This window comes from Peromyscus maniculatus, chromosome 12, assembly GCF_049852395.1.
Source record: "Peromyscus maniculatus bairdii isolate BWxNUB_F1_BW_parent chromosome 12, HU_Pman_BW_mat_3.1, whole genome shotgun sequence".
NCBI classification, from domain to species: domain Eukaryota; kingdom Metazoa; phylum Chordata; class Mammalia; order Rodentia; family Cricetidae; genus Peromyscus; species Peromyscus maniculatus.
This window is the reverse complement of record NC_134863.1, coordinates 25,386,592-25,404,730: the sequence shown is the minus strand read 5'-3', so window position 1 is coordinate 25,404,730 and position 18,139 is coordinate 25,386,592. Positions and strand designations below refer to the sequence as shown.

Sequence of the window (18,139 nt, the reverse complement as noted above, 5' to 3'; positions counted from 1 at the left end):
TTCCAGGCCAGCCAAACCTACACACCAAGACCCTGTCTAAAAAACAACAACTAGATCTTGTGTGTTTTAGCAATGATACATTATTATACATTATATGGAGACATGATGTTGGTTGGTGTGGTTGAATGCAATCACTGGACTGCAAAGAATGGATTGAAAATGTGTTTTCCAACCTTGAAAGGTGCCATTCAGCACAGCATAGGAAATCCTCCAGAAGTCACCTTATACATACATAGACTCTGATAAACATTCCTTATTCTTCTGTTTCCCAGCATACACACTCCAAAAGAGAGCGGAGTTCAGAGAACGTTTGGGTAGCCCGACGCAAGCAGGTGCCTGGGAGATGGTCCATCTAAAGAGGGGATGGGAGTGTCACCTTTAGTGCCCTAGAATCTCTTAGTCTGCGTCTTTCGATAGATCTTTTATAATAAACCAGTAAGCATTGTTTCCCTGAGTTCTGAGAGCCGCTGAAGTAAATTAATCAAGCCCCAAAAGGAGGCTGTGGGCATCCATCTCGGTCTGTGGCCAGTAGATAGAAGCATGGGTCAGACAACCTGGGGCTTGTGATTGGCATCTGAGGTGGCAGTGGAGAGCAGATCCGGGGACTGAACCATCAACCTATGGGATCTAATGCCTTCTCTAAGGCTGACAGTGCCCCAAGTGACATCAATCGGGGGTGCCTAACTGGTTCCACGGCAGGACTGATTGCTTGGTGTGTAAGAAACAACCGTGTGTGTGTGTCTGGTGCGAGACGTGAGTTGGGAATAGAGAATCGGAGTTTGTTTTTTCCACTCACGTGTTCCTTGGGTTCCAGTTTAGCCCTTTCAATATACTGTTGTGGTCCTTGGGGATGCTAAGCCCACAACTAGTAGAACTGTTTTCTCTTTGTGCCAAGGAGATGTAGTCCTCTACCTGCCATGGAGGGAAACTAAAGCGAGGCTCCGTTAATGTTTTGTGCTTCGAAAAATCAGAGGTGGCAGTCCTGTGGCTGCAGCCCTGAGACACTTGTGATCCTGAGTGGCATGCTGCAATGCCTGGCAGCTCCGGAAACCTCCAACCTTCACAGCAGGCCATCAAAGGCAGAACTTTCCTTCAGATGTAACATAAAAGAAGTATGAATAGAAACTTCATCACTGGGAGGCAGAATTTAAGAATGAGCTGTATTATATTAGATGCAGCAAATTTCTACCATTGTCTATATATTGTCTATATTCTTTTCAGTGGCTTCTGTTTTGCTTGGTGTTGGAAAAGATGGTGTTTGCCCAGACAGGACGTTAGGATGCCTGCAGTGAGCCCGTGGTCCTGGCTTCTCCCAGATTTCATCTTCAGGGCAGCAGACAGCACTAGCCGCTGAGCTGCTGGACTCAGGCTACACAGTGACTAAAACGTCTGGAATGACAGAACCTTGGCCCCAGGGGAACGCTGACAACACTGGCAGGCAGTTTTAATCTAACTGATTAAACACCTGAGACCCTGACCTCTGGTTGTTCATCTGCCCTAGCCTAAGTCCATCAGAGCTCCTGTTCTGAGGGCGACCCACGGAGAAGGAGGGACTTGGCATCTCTAGGGAATGACCCATGTTAAAGCTTCATGTGCTGAGCTAGGGAGATTTGCAAGTTGCAAAATAATGTCTGTATTATGATTCTATAAAATACAAACAAGACCATATTTGCTTATATAGACAGCATGGATGTGAATGAGGCATACCAACCTCAGAATTGACTTTTACTCTGGGATGGGGAAGAAGGGTATGACATTGTGAAAATAAATAGATGTCTTCCGTTAATTCTCAAACATTTCATATTTTTAAAAAGATAGCTGAATCACATATGCCAAAATGTATACATTTATAATAACTAAATGATATGTCTTTTTTTTTTTTGTTTTCTTTTTTTTGTTTGTTTGTCTGGGTTTTTTTGTTGTTGTTGTTGTTGTTTTGTTTTTTCAAGACAGGGTTTCTCTGTAGCTTTGGAGCCTATCCTGGACTAGCTCTGTAGACCAGGCTGGCCTCGAACTCATAGAGATCCACCTGCCTCTGCCTCCCGAGTGCTGGGATTACAGGCGTGCGCCGCCGCCGCCGCCGCCGCCGCCGCCGCCGCCGCCGCCGCCGCCACCACCACCACCACCACCACTACCACCCGGCTGTCATTTTTTTTTTTCTATATTTTTCTTTATTTAAAAATATTTCATAGGCCGGGCGTGGTGGCGCACGCCTTTAATCCCAGCACTCGGGAGGCAGAGCCAGGCGGATCTCTGTGAGTTCGAGGCCAGCCTGGGCTGCCAAGTGAGCTCCAGGAAAGGCGCAAAGCTACACAGAGAAACCCTGTCTCAAAAAAAACCAAAAAAAAAAAAATATTTCATAGTAAAATTTGCCTCGGGAAATTAGTTATCTTTAATCTTGCAAACAAGTTGCAGCTGGCAGATCAGGGCGTCTCGTTGACTACAGTGTCCATGGTTGTATTTGTCTTCCCACTCACTTGACACCAGTCCTCAGGCCAGTCCCTAAGGTTGGAGTAAAGAGTGTGCATTGATCCAAGGCCCTGAGTGGCCGAGGGGTGCCTGGGTTCTGGTCCCAGCTTTGTTACTAGTGTGCGACACTGGCTTTGCCGCTTGACCCATTGTTTTGTTTTTTTTTTTAGATAGTTTTCAACACTGAAAGTTTATCATTTATACAATGTATGTATAAGTTTATATTTAAAATGCTGAATAGACTAGCAACTAGATAGCCATCCCATACTCATAGAGGCTAAAGGACTATGTGGGATGAACATACAGAGAGGAATAAGATTGAAGGTGTGGGGCTGGAGAGATGGCTCAGAGGTTAAGAACACTAACTACTCCTCCAAAGGTCCTGAGTTCAATTCCCAGCAACCATATGGTGGCTCATAACCACCTGTAATGAGATCTGGTGCCCTCTTCTGCCCTGCAGTCATGTATTCTGGATACATAATAAATAAATAAATCTTAAAAAAAAAAATTAAAAAAAAAAAAAGATTGAAGATGTGTATTGCAAATGCAAAGTCTCGGTTTGCGTTTTGCTTCTGCCCCTGACTACCATCCTTGGTTTGCGGAAGCACTCTCATTTTCTATTTCCTGACATCGGAATCATAATGCACGTTACCTGCCCCAACTCTGATGACTGGGTGAGAAACAGCACTATTGTCGAGGTTGATGCAAAAACAGGAACTCGGTTCGCTAATCGAAGCCATTTTACAGAGATGGCTAGGGCGTAATAACCGTGAAGAGGTGGCTAACTTGGAAGCTATTTCTTGTCTAAATGAGTCCACATTCTTTCATAACCAGGCATTTAAAGTGACGTAGGCCAACCAAGGTGGCGCACACCTTTAATCCCAGCACTCAGCAGAGGCAGGCAGATCTCCGTGAGTTTGAGGCCAGCTTGGTCTACATAGTGAGTTCCAAGCCAGGCAAGGCTGTGTAGTGAGACCCTGTCTCCTCCGCCCCATCTCCCTCCCCTCCAAAAAGTGATTTGAAAATGACTCTTGTCTTTATGATAGAGCCACTGGATAGAGGATGAATCAAAACTCGCTCTCAACTTGGATTTCCCATTGCTTAGACCACAGTTAAATGACTCCTGTTGTTTCCCTACAACAAACTTGAAACAACGTTGAGAATATTTTGGATTTTTTCGTTTTCTTTACCCTTGCCATTACTTTATACAAAAAGCATAAAAAGCGGAAACCAGTAGCAATGGGGGAAGAGGAATGGCCATTCCTAAGACACAGTTGTGAATGTCAAAGCCAGGCTGTGATTTGCTCTGGAACCTGGTCTGCTTTGGTAACGAAAGAGAAGTTAGTGTGGCTGAGCCTCTCGCTTTGCTGACAGGGCGTATGCTATAAATCTAGGTTTGGAAGTCCTGGAGTCAGTCGCATCCCTGGGGGCCTAGTGAGTGAGGAGAACCTGCCACTTATCTGCAGAGAGCTCCTGTTTCTTTCAATCAGTGCTACTGCAGATGCTTATCACCCGTACCAAACACTTGAGAAATAATGTCAACACACGCCAGACCACAGCCAGTGAGGAATTTTCGGAGATAAGATTACATCTTTGTCCTTAAAGAAGTACCAGTGAATCCCCAGATGTTCCCCGCGCCAGAGCAGCCCGGTAGGTTCTTTGTGCCATGGAATTTTAGGAGCTCTGTGTGTGTGCTTCTAAACACACATATTCTGCTGCTGCTTTCCAAAATATGCACAAATCCCTAAGAGTCCCCAAGAAAGGCCCCAGCAGGGCCAAGGCTCAGTGAGCCCCAGCATGGAGCTCAGGGTCTTGACCCTGATTGATGCTGGGAGCAGCTTCGTATTGGCAAATGCATTTTCTAACTTTTAGTTCAGGATTTTCTTTTCTGCTCTATTAGCTTCATCCAAGCTTGAAGGTTTCCAAGGCCAGATGAGATCTCTTGTCCAACTCTAGGGCAGAGTCACCCAGGAAAATGTGATTCAGTCTCAGAGTAGGTGTGAAAAGTCACTAGAACACTGTTTAAATATTCAGCCATTTTCTTGGTTTAAATACCAGCATACAAACTGGAGCTGAGGTGGAGGTCAGCTGTCTCAGGACCATGGCCATGATGAGCATTCACGACACAGTCACCTTTAATTTGTCTCCCAGACACTAGGAGTATCATATTCCCTAGCCTGCGCACACGGTCCTCATAGGACCATCTGGATTCCAGTCCCTTCTTCCCAAGATAGTTGTATAGAGTTGCCCGATTAATTTGAAAAACAAAAACTACTTTTTTTTTCTGTCACGTCATTTCCCACCAGAATCTCATAATGAAGATCATATTAAATTTATTATCTAATGTCCCCACAAATGTTTCCTTCCACCCCGTTTCTCCCCCACTGATCTTATTCCCTACCAAGGCCTTGGACTGGTTAACTTATTTCCAGCTCCCTGACTGTGCATTTGTCCTCGTTAGCCTACCTTTTGGGAACACCCCCTCCCAAACGTCTTTTCCCTTAAACCTCTCCAGGCCAGTCCCTCCTACACAGATATGACCCTCCCCTGAACTTTGCTCACTTATCAGGCAAGTCTGGCCATACCAGCCTGCTGGCGATTAATCACTCACTGCTTTGTGAAAACATCTTTATCTTCTGTGCTCTGTCTTGCCGTTCCGTCCTCCTTTTCTCTCTCCCTCCGTCCGCTCCTCTCTACTGTTGTGCATGGGGGCGTGTGTAGCTAGACCAGAGGTCAATAAAAATGCAGCCTCTGTCTTGTATTTTTAGAACTCACTGTCTGCTACATTCTCCGTGACATTGTTACTGGTTAGTAACTCTTCTTGCTTGGCACTTGACTGAGTGCCAATATGCTGGTGTTACTGTGCAACATCTAGAAGTCTAGGGAGCCTAGTTTTTTCAACACCAACAGAACAAAAAAACAGCATCACTGGCTGGGTGATGGTGGTACGTGCCTTTAATCCCGGTACCCGGGAGGCAGAGGCAGGGGGATCTCTGTGAGTTTGAGGTCATCCTGGTTTACAGAGTGAGATCCAGGACAGCCAGGGCTGCACAGAGAAACCTTGTCTTAGAAAAACAAATAAACAAAAGAAACCAGCTTCACTGAGCAGTAGGAACTGTAATGACGCCTGAAGGGGGCTTTAAAATCTTGCCCTTGGTTACTCATGATATTTTATAGGCTAAACTCTGTACATCTAATGCTGGTCTCCTTAAAGAGTAGCAGGTATCCAGACGTCAGGAACTGGAGGAATTAACTAGGGATTGTCTTACATGCGTCTCCTGTGCCCTGATTTTCCTAGCTGTCCAACTCCAATAGTGTGGCTTCCCTGGGTGTGCTTTGCCTGCCGTCGGTGGAAACTGATGTACTGGGCCTGGAAAGGCATGAAGGGCCAGTAGCAGAGTTGATTGCTCAAGTCTGGCTGAATGGCATGCAGATCTCACCCTGTCCCTGGGAGCTGTATGTCCTTGGGCAAATTGATTGATGTCTCTAAATGGGCAGTTTCCTCTTCCCTGAAAGGAAGATAATAAGACTACCCCCCAACCCCCCATGAGCCCATGATGTTGTCCAAGAATGAAATGATGGTCCGTGTAAAATGCCTGGGCTATTGCAAGCTCATTAAAACATCGAGGTAGTCAACAAATGGCAGAGCAGCTTACAGACATTATGCTGATTTCCCCTATTTAAAGACAACAAAACAAAACAAACTCTTGATGCGCAATCATTGTCCCTTTAAAACAAAACAAGAATTCTCTGTGCACTCGGCCGCCTTCCTCTCCCCCATTCTCTGCCACCCCTTGTAATCAGGCTGGCCCCCTCCATCACACTACAGCTGCTTTCCAACCAAGCCGCCAGTGACATCTGTGTAACTAAGCGGAAGGCTCAATTCTTTGGTCAGTACCCTTGACCTATCGCGGAGTGTTTGACACAGCCGTCTTCTTCCTCGCAGGGATGCTTTTCCACGTGCAGCCTCCAGGTCGGCTGCTACTCTCGATTCCCCGGTCTCTCTGACCTTTCCCTTGTCTTCCCATCCTCCTGCTTCTTGCTGGGGGTCCAGGCTTCTCCCTCCCCCACGTTCGTGCCCCTTGGTGGTGTTTTCACTCACGGCTTCCAGCGCCGTCGCGTCACTGACAAACCCCGGTCACCTCCAGCCCTCAGCGCTGTCTGCCCCGAGCTGCAGACGCGAAGTCCAGCACCTAGTCAGCTTGCCTGCCAGGACCTGTCTAAAAGCATCTCAGAGATGGCCACCGCTGGCCTCCTTCCTGTCTCCCCTCCAAGCCACCCTTCCCATGCTCTGTCCCACCTCAGACACTTTCTCCTGGTAGTTGTTCTGGGTAAAAATGACGTTATCCTGACTTCTTGTGCGTATGTCATGCACAGTCAGTCTGTCAGAAAGCTCTGCCCATCCTGCTGTCAAAACATATCCAGAATCTGATCCCTTCTGATGGCCACTGGGACCATCCTCTAAGCCACCAGCGTCCCTCAGCCGAAAGGAATATGGTGGCCTCCTAGACAGTCGGTTTCCACTGTCCTTAATTAGAAATAAGAATGACATTTTAGTCTATATGAAAGAAGGTATCCATCCTCTTAAGAATGTCCCCTGCAGATAAAAACCAAAGCCATAATAATAATATTGTATTGTACTGTTAATAGTAATTATGATATTAATAATAATAAAATAAGACAAGTCCTGGTGGTCCATCCTGTTTGCTTCACTGGCCTTCATGGTAACACTGTTCCCCTTCTCACTGCACTGATGCCATCCCTGGCACACCCCACATACCACCTTCCAGCATCTATATGTGCTCATGTTTGCTTGTTTGAGTTGCCCTGTGTCAAATGGCCACATGGCTCGTCTCTCACCATCATTAGGACTACGTGCAGACACCAAGTCCTGAGACTTGGCCTGAGCTACCATTAACTGTCGCCCTCTATTCCCCACTGCATTTCCCACCCTTACTATTATTTTTTTCAAGTATGGCTCTTCTCATTATCTATGATGCTTTACACATTATTTATTTTGTTGCTGCCGTGGTCTATTGTATTTCCCACCAGAATCTAACCTCCACGGAGGCAGGAGCCTTGTCTCCGGCGTGTTCCTCTTTCCATAAAACCTGGAATGGTTTCTCACATGTGAACACTGAGCCAGGGTCGAATGTTACGGCTGTCTCTTGCCTGGTCCACAGCTGGCCTGATGACCTACCTTCCTGAGGATGAAGCTGCTTTAGCTAGCCGTTCAAACGCCTGTTTTGGCAGCTTCTGACATGATGTTTCCACCTGTCCTTTCTCCTCAGATTCCTACTCTCATTCCTCGAGTGAAAATGGAGGCAAGTCCGAGTCTGTGGCCAACCTTCAGTCTCAGCACTCCCTGAACTCTATCCACAGTTCCCCGGGTCCCAAGCGCTCCACCAACACCCTTAAAAAGTGGCTAACCAGCCCCGTGCGTCGGCTCAACAGCGGGAAAGCAGATGGAAACATCAAAAAGCAGAAAAAAGTACGCGATGGGCGCAAGAGCTTCGACCTGGGATCGCCGAAGCCTGGGGATGAGACGACCCCTCAGGGAGACAGCGCTGACGAGGTACGACTCTCGCCTCGAGACCTCTGACATGCTTCTCTGATGGTCATGTAATCGAGCAGATCGACCGTCTCTAGTACTGTGTCATCTTGAACTTTCTCGAGACTTGACTGCTTTGATTGGTGCCCCATTCAGAGACTGAGAAACACTGAGACTATCAGGTAGACAGAAAGGAAGATTGGCTACGTTCAGAGATAGGTCCTGACCAGAGAGGAGGCAGCTGATCCCCTGCCTCCACTGAGGAGGCATCAGAATTGGCCAGGTAGAGAGTAAGAACACCAGAGGCTGAGCTGTAGTCAAGTGTTTTGACTACCACCTGTACTACCACGGATCTCACGCATGGTGATGCGCTCCTTTAGCTCCAGCACTTGGGAGGCAGAGGCAGCTGATCTCTGAACTCGAGGCCAGCTTGCTCTATGTGTTGAGTTCTAGGAAAGCTAGGCCTGCACAGTGGGACCTTATCTCAAACAAATAAATAAATGGATGGGTGGATAAATAAATAACCAAGTGAATGAGTGAATGAATGAACAAATAAGCAAATAAATAAACAAGGTATCGCAGAGGGATAGTTGAGAAGAGTACATGAAGGTCACAGTGGACAAGGTTTGAGCTCAGTGAGGAACTTTGATCGACAGCTAGTGATGATGAAATGGGCCATCATGAGATCTTCTGACCTCACCTTAGTCACAGAGAACTGGCTTTTAGTCAAGAAGTGAGGCTGGATAATCTCTTGAGTTCTCGCAGAGCTGAGAGTCTGTAATAAAAATATAGGCGATGCGTTCTGGCCTGGGGAATAAAATGCCTGTTTTATCTGCATAACTAACGTCTTCCAGTGACTGGTGGAGCTAAGAGAGTCTTCTTGGTGCATAATCGACTCCACCTTGTACTTTCATTCTATCTGCCTTTTCTCAAGTTGGAAATGGCCCAAACCCTGCTGAGATTTGGATGGTAGTTTAACAGCCTTTTAGGAAAATGTAAAGTTAGTCCTGGCATGGTGACACATAATGTTCCTGTAATCCCAGTACCCGAGAGGCTGACCCAAGCATCATGAGTTCAAGACTAACCTGGACTCTTGAGGGGAAAAAAAAGTGGGGGGAGCAGAAAAGGAGGGAAGAAAAATTAATTTAAAAAGTTAGTCCTTTAACTTTCTCCCTTTCTATTTCTTCTTAAGGAAAAAAAAAAAACATGTTCTAATGTCAAGTCCTGGACTTCTGGCTTCTTTTGTTGATGTAGCGGTACCTAATGGTGTCCTTTTGTTCTAGAAGAGCAAGAAGGGCTGGGGCGAAGATGAGCCAGATGAAGAGTCACACACACCCCTTCCTCCGCCCATGAAGATCTTTGACAACGACCCCACCCAGGACGAGATGGTAGGGCCTCTGCTGAGATTTTTCTTCCTGAGTATGCCAGACAGGGAGGAGTACTGCCCTCCCCATTAGTGCGTCCCCCTGGGGGACCTACAGTGATGTAGATGCCGTAGATGCCAGTGGGGTTAGTAGGTGTCCTCTCCCACAGTTCCGGAGACGTGGCCTTGTTCTGGGCAGTGGAGGGATGTTCCAAGTCCGGTTAAAAGTAGGAGTCTGCCTGGAAACGCACGCTGTCCGTAAAGGGTCGTGGTAGTATATTTGCAGGCAGCAGATCCTAAAAGGAACTGTTTGTCTCCAAAAAGGAATCCGTGAGGGCTCCAGGTGTCAATCACTGTGTGATGGCTGACGGATAACCCGTGTTTTAGCTGTCTTCTGCATTCAGCTCTGAACGTCTAATTGCAGTCGCTTCTGCTTGAGCCAATGCCGTTAAAACTCTGGCCGCCTCAGCCTGAGGAGTGGAGCCACTAGTAGTGGAAGGGTCTCCTCAAGCACAGAAAAGTAAAGCATGCCTGTTGCCCTGGCCCTTTGTTTTGTAAAATGCCCTGTTCCCTGGTGTTGGAAAGGTCCCTGTCCAGTGACATGCCCTGGCAGTTAGGTCATTCTGCTTGTTTGGAGCAGAGGCTCGATTCCAGTGACCGTGACTCCCAGGCACTGGCATGGAACATATGGGGCCGCTTTTTGTTCTTTCGATTCAGGGTCTCACTGTGTAGCCTTTTCTGGCCAGAAACTCACAATGTAGACCAGGCTGGCCCCTGAGATCCACAGAGATCCACTTGCCTCTGTCTCCCTAATGCTGGGTGGGAGAGAAGGTATGGGACACCGTGCCCAGCTGGAGCTTCTATTGTGTTGTCTGGCCTTGGTTCCCTCAGAGCCAAGCCTGCTCTCCACTGGGTTTTTCTTGCCTTCTGAAAAGGTGGCTTGTACTTAGGACTCTGGTCATTAACATGGAAGTTCCAGCATTGGATTGCACTTCCCGTTTTCTTCCAGATTGTTTTTTTGTGGTGGTCATGGCAGCTGGCCTGGCTGTCTCTGGCTCTCACTGTGTTCTGCCCTGTGTCCTGTACTGGAAAAGCCTCCTTGGAGTCAGTAGGCCAAGCGTGTATATAGTATCAGACTTCTGTTTCTGGGTGTTCCGGCATTTTTTTTTATTTTGAGTCTGTCTGCTTTGCATTTGGTTGTTAACCCGCAGTAAATATTCAAAGTCTTTTGCTCTGTAGGCTAGAGGGACAGCCAGGGAATAAGATGTGGCTGCCTGCCATGATACATACCCTAAGAAGCACACACTTGTGTCCCTTTCTACAGAGATGTGTGGACCCGAGATTCTAGGGCCAGTTGACTCTGGGACGTTGGGAAAGAAAACAACAGAAGCATGACATTGTGCCCAAAGTGATGGCCACAGGCAAAGGCACCTGCCCTTCACCTTCATGGGAACTAGCCTGCTGGCTTCCCCCACCCACCCTTGCAAAACACCCTCTGAACAATACTAGTGTGTGTGTGTGGGAGGGAGGGGGTTGGAGTTCCCAGGATCCGTTGCCTGCATAAAACAGAAAGGTCACGAACCCTCTCCTGGGCCCCTCAAACAGTTCGTTGGGGGTGAATGGGTGCTAGGTAGTTCCTGGATAATTTTTAACTGAGGATACAAATTACCCCAGCATCCATGTGGTCCTTCCCTTCGTCATACATTGTGCCTTGCAGCGGCGGTCCCATTTTTTTTAGAAACATCAGTTCTCTCCCCAGACTGGCCTGTTTGATTTTAGTCCACTGGGTTTTGGTTGGAATATCTGGGATTGGGGTGAGTCTCAGTACTCCTAGCAAGTAGAGTTGGGTTTATTAAAACAATTTTGGTTTTTGGAGACAAACTCACTGTGTAGTTCTGGCTGGCCTGGAACTCATTTTGTAGACCAGGCTGGCCTTGAATTTGCTGCTGTCTTTCTCCCTCTGTCTACCGAGTGTTCAGATCCCAGGAATGCCCCACCAGCCCCGGCAGGAACTTCCTAAAGTCCAACCATTTAATGTCTGACTCCTTCCTTCTCCCTGTCATCTGTCCTTTGTTCCTGTGCATGGATGTTTCCCACTTACACTGTGTGTATCACATGTGCTTTGTATCTGTTCCCCGGCTCTGTAGAATCTCATTAGTTTTACCTGTGTAACTGTAATTTCCGTAACCGGAGACTATTTTATTACTTTATGCTCCATAATTGTCATGACCGGCCCTGTGTGTAACAGCCTAAGGTGTTTCCGGTCTTTGTGCCTCTGAGTAATACCCCTGAAGGTCACTGTGTAGATCCAGTGTCTGTCCTTCTGACATCCAAACCCGGAATGGGTTCCCAGAAGTAGGATTACTAAATCAAAGATGGTAACTTGGTTTTCCAAACCAAGAAAGTTTGCCTGCGTTCTCCCGAAAGGTAAAGAAGAGTAGTGTTATATCTTTCTTAATTGGCGTTTATTTGCTCTCCTCCAATCTTAGAAACAAAGACTTAAAAGTCCTTTTTGGAACTCTTCCCCTAACCTGAAGGGGGAAAGTGAAGCCCGGTCAAGCCCAGGACATAGCTCTTTCCATACTCACGGTCATTCTCCTCATGTCCCAGCCTGGGAACACCACTGCCCTCTGCCCTGATCCACTGGACCAGAAGCACACACATGGATGCAGAGTTAGCCATCTCTCCCCCAGCTTCCCCTCAGGAGGGTGGGAGATGGAAAAACCAAGCAGAGGAATAAACAAAGACGACTGTCCCGCAGTGTGTGGGAGAAATACCCAGCCATTGTACAAACAGCCACTACACAGAGCTCTGCCCCTGGTCCAGGGGAAGGACACAGAGAGACCTGTAGTTAAACCTCCCTTTGCTGTGGGAAGGGTAGTCTCTGGGAGTCCCAGCACGTGGCACACAACTCCTTTTAGTACTTATTCAGTGCCGTGTGTGTGTGTGTGTGTGTGTGTGTGTGTGTGTGTGTGTGTGTGTAAATGAGAAGGAAAGGGAGGGAGAAGATATGGGGAAGAGGTGTCTGCTAGACACACAGTGATGATCCCCAGCTAAGGCTATAACAAAACAAGGACTTTATCTCCTTCACACACATTTGAGGCGGGAGTGGTCCATACCTCCCAGACCATGGAACCGCAGTGGGCTGCCACGAAAGGCTGAAGTCCTGATCTCCCTCACAGCAGTTCCCTGTGCCCTGCTATCAGTCTGCATAGCCCTTGCCTGTGGGTTTCCTGGGCGGATTCAGTGACCCCCCATCCCCTCAGCCCTTAAGGAGAACCAGGCCCATCTGTACTTTGTCACTGACCAGAATTCCTAAGAAGGGGTATGTCGGCCTCCGTTTACCCGGCCGCCCAGCCCTGTCTCCCTCTGTCACTCTGTCCTCTGAGCCCAGAACTGTCCTTTCCTGGCCTGCTCCAGCTTCGGACTGTCCGGTTTGCTTCCTAACTGCTGTTCCTCGTTTCTGGCTAATCTGCTTGTCCTTTGCTGTCCACTGTCTTACAGTCCTCCTCTCTGCTAGCAGCCCGGCAGGCTGCCACTGAAGTACCTACTGCTGCCGACCTTGTCTGTGCCATAGAAAAGTTGGTCAAAAGCAAGCTGGTAAGTGGGCACCCTGGAGGCCGTTGTGGGTCACGTCTCACCTCCGTGTGGCTCCCAGGGCCTCAGCCAGGGCCTCAAACCAGTCAGCCGAATCCTCATTCCACTTATTCCTCCAGTAGAATCATCTCACGTAATGGTGGTTCCTAAAAAAACACGCGCCCCAGGGGTCCTGTCAGCTTTATGTGGGGTCCGCATAGGGGACCCGCAAGGTCTTTTGGGTTGAGGTGGATGAAAGGTGGAGAGTTTCCAGAGCAAATAGAGACGCCTCGCTGAAACTGACCAGCTGGTCCCTGGACACGTGGCCCTCAGTCACTGACTGGTGTGTCTCAGGCTAGCCCTGAAGCCAATGTCATATGCTGCTGAGACAGAATATGGATTGGGCTTTTTTAAACCAGGCAATTTTGTTCGGAGACTTTCTTGTTTACCAAGTCTTAGAGGTTAGACCACTGATTATAAAAAAGTAGGGGCATGTGGGAGTAACCTTGCCACGAGAAATTAGGAGAGTCAAAATGTATCTCTGTCACACGGGGAAAACAAACACGAGTCACTAATGACTGGTCTAGCCTGTGACTGTCTTATGGGCCAAGCATAGTACCAGAAGGAAGGGCAATTAGCCTGAGCTGGCTCAGGATTTCAGCGGTGTGCTCACGCTCATCCCAGGCAGGTCACTCGGATGGGGCTGTCCCTCTGGCCCTGTAGTTTTATGAGTGTGAGCAACAGGACAGCAGTTTGAAGCATCTTGCTGTCTTTCTCTGTGGTCCAACCGTTTGGCTTTTCCTGCGATTCTCATCTGGCTAACTTACCATTCTTCCACCGGACTCTGCTGGGAAGGTTTGTTAATCATCACCACCAACCCTCCTCCACTTGGCCTGGGGCTTGGGGGACCGTGGCGCATCCTCTCCCAGGCCAGCCATCCCACCTCATGGTTGGGACTAGAGAACAAATGGTGTTTGTAGACGGTGGCTTTGGGGAGGCTGTCCTCTTTCCTGCCATCTCTCCCGTGGTTTTTGTGGACACTACATCGACTTTACGAAGTCATACGCTTGTTTTTCTTCTTCTTCGGAGTTTTTGTTCCTGTCATCCCCGTTTCTCTGGAATGTTCTCCCTCTTATTTTTGCTTATCTAATGCATAGTAGTAGTCCTTCCGGGTCCCACCCAGTCTCATCTCTCACAAAGGCTTCCCTTACTAGTCCTGGCCAGATTTCCTCCGGTCTCACTGCCGTTCCCACAGCTTCATGCTGTCAGAGACAGATCTTACTGTTAAAATAGCTGAACGTTTGCATCTGTGACTTTTCTCCCCCGCTCATAAGTTATTTGAGTTAGTATGTTTTTTTTCTTCCGTTAATATATAGTAAGTAGTCTTTACACCTAATAAGTTCTTCATGGACACTTGTTCCAAAAATTCATATCTGCTTCTATTTGGGGTGACCTTTACCCTGCTACTTTTTATTACTAGCCTTCACACTGTTGGCCCCTGGTTTATGTGATCAGTTTATGGGTCCAGTGTTAGAGACATGAGCAAAATTATTGAGATGCCCCACAGGTGCAAATGTCCCAGAGGAAAGGGAGTATGGGGTGAGGTCAGAGTTCATAGGCCCAGTCACTGGCTCTCAATAAACAGCTACTGAATAGACGCCCTTTCCGTGGTGAGTTTACCATAAGAGCATTAGCTTCTCCCACCAATAATTGCTTCTTGAAGATCTACATGGAACCCACAATTGCAGAGTGTCTCTAGTGTAACCTAAGAAACCAAACCCATATTCAGAAAAGAGTGAGGAGGCGGTGGTTTGGTTTCTTAGAATTTTCTCACCAAAATTCGGTTCTTTCTCTTTTTCCCTCCTTTCCTTCCCATCGCGCTGTGGCTCAGCCATGGAGTCACCCACTGTGGTGTGGCCACAGAGCAACAGTGAACGGAGGCTACTCCAGCCATGTTTGAGAACACTTAAGTTGCGTTTTTCCCTCCGAGGTATATTCCTATTGGTTCCTCATTAGCTTTTCACTTTAAAGAGTCTCAGAGTCCATGAAACATTCTGGGGTCAATTTGATGGAGCCCAGCAGCGTAGGGGGCTGCCAGGGTAGCCAGTGGTCTCGCAGGCTTGTTCAGTTAAAGTTCAGAGTGTGTGGCGACAGTCATGTCACAGACTTGTCCCGTCAAAGTCCAGTGTGCAGGTCAAAAGCCAATGGTGCCATTGAACTCCAAGCCATTCGGCCACACCTTGATGAGCTATGTGTGAGTAATCTATTCATTTCTAAATGCAGGCATCTAGCATGTTCTGAAAAGAACGGGAAGGGCCCTGGGGGAAGTGGCCAGTACCATGTGGTCCATGTTATTTAAGTGAAAGCTGAAGGAAGTAAGGTTGGGGGAGAAGCATGGGAGGAGGCTGTCTTCTAATACCTGAGGTGCTGCTGTGGGAATCAGAGGTTGGTCTGACACTTGCTCCAGAGGACAGAACCTGGTCCCGGAGGGCGTTATCTTAGCGTGGTATGAGGAAGAACCAACAGAGCTCTTTCCAGTTAAGAGTCTGATTCCATTTTACAAGAGTTTATTTTGGTCCAGAGCCTATCTGCTTTTCTCTATTAATTGTTCAAACAATGATATCAAATTCTACACTTAGAATTCATGTGGCTCACTAGCTCTACCCGAGGGCTTTGGGATCTCCCATGCCCTAGGTCCCAGGGCTGCCCCAGTACGGCCCCTTGGTCATGGTTACACCTTGGTTCCACATCAGCTGCCCAGAAGCTGCTACTGGAGGATGTAAGCAGGGTTCACAGGCTTGCCTCCAGCGCAGATAAATCCCTGGAGAGTCTCCACCGTAAGTCCTGGGCATGATGGACCCTTCAGAATTCTTCCTTGCTGGCTTTGTCTATAGCCTGGGTATTTGTTTACCATGAGAGCATGCCCACACCTCCCTGGGCAGAGCTAACTTACTTTTCCTGGGTTCTCTTGAACTCTGAGCCAGAAACAAGTACTTTTTCTGCTTTCCCCCATGTGACTTTTTGCGGGGGAGGAGGGGTTGCATTCGAGACAGGGTTTCTCTGTAACCCCGGCTGTCCAGAACTCACTCTGTAGACCAGGCTGGCCTCGAACTCAGAGATCTGCCTGCCTCTGCCTCCTGAGTGCTTGGATTAAAAGTATGCACCACCACTCACCCATGTGAGTCTTGCTATGACTGTTTTATTCTTTAGCAGCTATGGTTCCTATAACTGGGAGCAAGTTTGTGAGGAACTGGAAAGTGAAGGTTTCCTTCCTGTGCTGCTACTGATAACAGAGCCCCAGAGAAGTAACTTGTCTACTCGGGAAAGTGACTTGGTCTCTTGGGCCCCTCCTGATGATGATGAATCTGTTGGCCTGAATCTAATCTCAAGAGAGTAAAGATGATTGCATGGGCATGGCCATACTTCACACACTGATAAGCAGGCATCTACAGATGTTAGCTCTTAGGGCAATAAAAAAAAAAAAGAACTGTGTTGTCTCTGGCTTCCAAGACCTAGTGTGGGTATGTGGAAACTTAGTACTTGTCAGCCAGGAGATTGGTGATGGGTGACTAGTTTAGTAGATGATTCCGTTTGTTTTCATTCTACAAGTCTAAGGAGCCATAGTTTCCTGGCCGTGTGAGAATCTAGTGTCTATTACTGTGGCCTAGAGCCCTCCGGGTTCTGCCATCTGCCGGGTACACAGGACTGAACCTCCAGGGAGAAAGCCCCCCTCCTAGTGCTTGTTATAGGTGGCACACCCAAGCAGTCCACTCCACTCTCATGGCCTGGTGGACGTGTCTTCATAATCCCTCACCTCCAGGGTAGCAGGGCTGACCAGTGGCAGCTCTAATTTAGTCTCCCTGGTGACCTGAGAAATGGACACGTCGGCTTCAGCAAGACTCTACCCGCTGGCTGTCCTGCTTTGAGAGCACTCACCTCCTCAGGGTAGCCTCATGGCAGAATGTGGCTCAGGCCAGGTTATGTCTGTGTCTGGGCTTTGCCGTCCCTTTACATCCATCAACGGTTCAGTCAGGAGCCCTGTGGAGTTGGTACAAGCTCGGAATCTAGAGGAGATGAAGCAATGGCCCCGTCATATCCCTTCTGGTGGTATATGTCTTCAGGGACTGGGTCGTCTAACACCCTTCTGCTAAGGCTTCCTAAAGTTCAGAATAGGAAGGTTAGAATTCCAACAAAAATTTAAGACCACAAATCACCAACCTGCAGTCTCGTTTGCCTGGAAATCCCACACCTCAGTCTTTTCACTGTGGAGATGCCCTGTAGCCGACCCTGGTGAAAATGGCTTAGCTTTTTGTCAGGGGGATAGTCTACAAATCTTTTAAAAGTCCATTAGTGTCTAACTGCGAGCTTTCCAACATGAGGTTCTGGATGCATGCATGTATGTATAGTAAAATGTTCACTATACTGAGAGGCAAGTTAACATAGCTGTTGTTTCGCATGGTTATTTTCTGTGTGACAAGAACTCCTAAATCTATTTGATGAACATATGTAGCGTAATGTTAAGTGCAGCCTTCAGCGTGTGGGTTATATCTCTAGAACGATTTATGCCACACATCTGTACCCTGGTACTGTTGAGTTCTATCGTCCGTTCCTCCCCCGCCCTCCCCTCCCCCTCTGGTAGCCTCAGTTTCATTCTCTAACTCCGTGTAAACTTGACTCTTCAAAAAGATTTCCTTTATAAGAGAGATAGTGTGATATTCTTCTCCCTGTGTCTGGATTATTTCATTTGGCATCAAGTTCTCCAAGTTTATCCAAAATGTGGCAAGTGGTAGATTTTTTTTTGTTTGTTTGTTTGTTTGTTTGTTTCTGAGACAGGATTTCTCTGTGTAGCCCTGGCTGTCCTGGAACTTGCTTTGTAGACCAGACTGGCCTCGAACTCACTGAGATCCACCTGTCTCTGCCTCCCGAGTGCTGGATTAAAGGTGTACACCGCCATGCCCAGCTGGAGCGCTGTATCTTATCACTGTTCTCATTTTCATTTCTTCAGGAGCTGCATCCCATCTGTAGCAGGAATCTTAAAAGTTCTTATTAATAAAATCAAACCTGAGGCGAGTTATTGGGGTCAATGCTGGTAGATCAGAGAGACAGAACAAGCCACAGCTACCTCACCTTGCTGGATCCTCAGCTGGTCTTGTCTCCTCAGACTGGAGGCCTCTGAGTCC

At 47.8% G+C, this 18,139-nt stretch overlaps 1 protein-coding gene across 35 annotated transcripts in view; it reads left to right on the top strand.

The window, feature by feature from the left end:
* Kalrn (kalirin RhoGEF kinase) overlaps positions 1–18,139 on the top strand; it is a 605,995-nt gene that overhangs the window by 521,762 nt on the left and 66,094 nt on the right. For 17 of the 35 annotated variants that reach the window (XM_015993393.3, XM_042259218.2, XM_015993398.3 and 14 more), the window contains 3 exons: positions 7,761–8,044; positions 9,304–9,408; positions 12,888–12,983. In XM_015993393.3, the coding sequence (XP_015848879.1) occupies positions 7,761–8,044; positions 9,304–9,408; positions 12,888–12,983 (485 nt within the window). The remainder of the gene's footprint in view (positions 1–7,760; positions 8,045–9,303; positions 9,409–12,887; positions 12,984–18,139) is intronic. The other 18 variants (XM_015993403.3, XM_076548757.1, XM_076548758.1 and 15 more) reach the window with 3 other exon arrangements.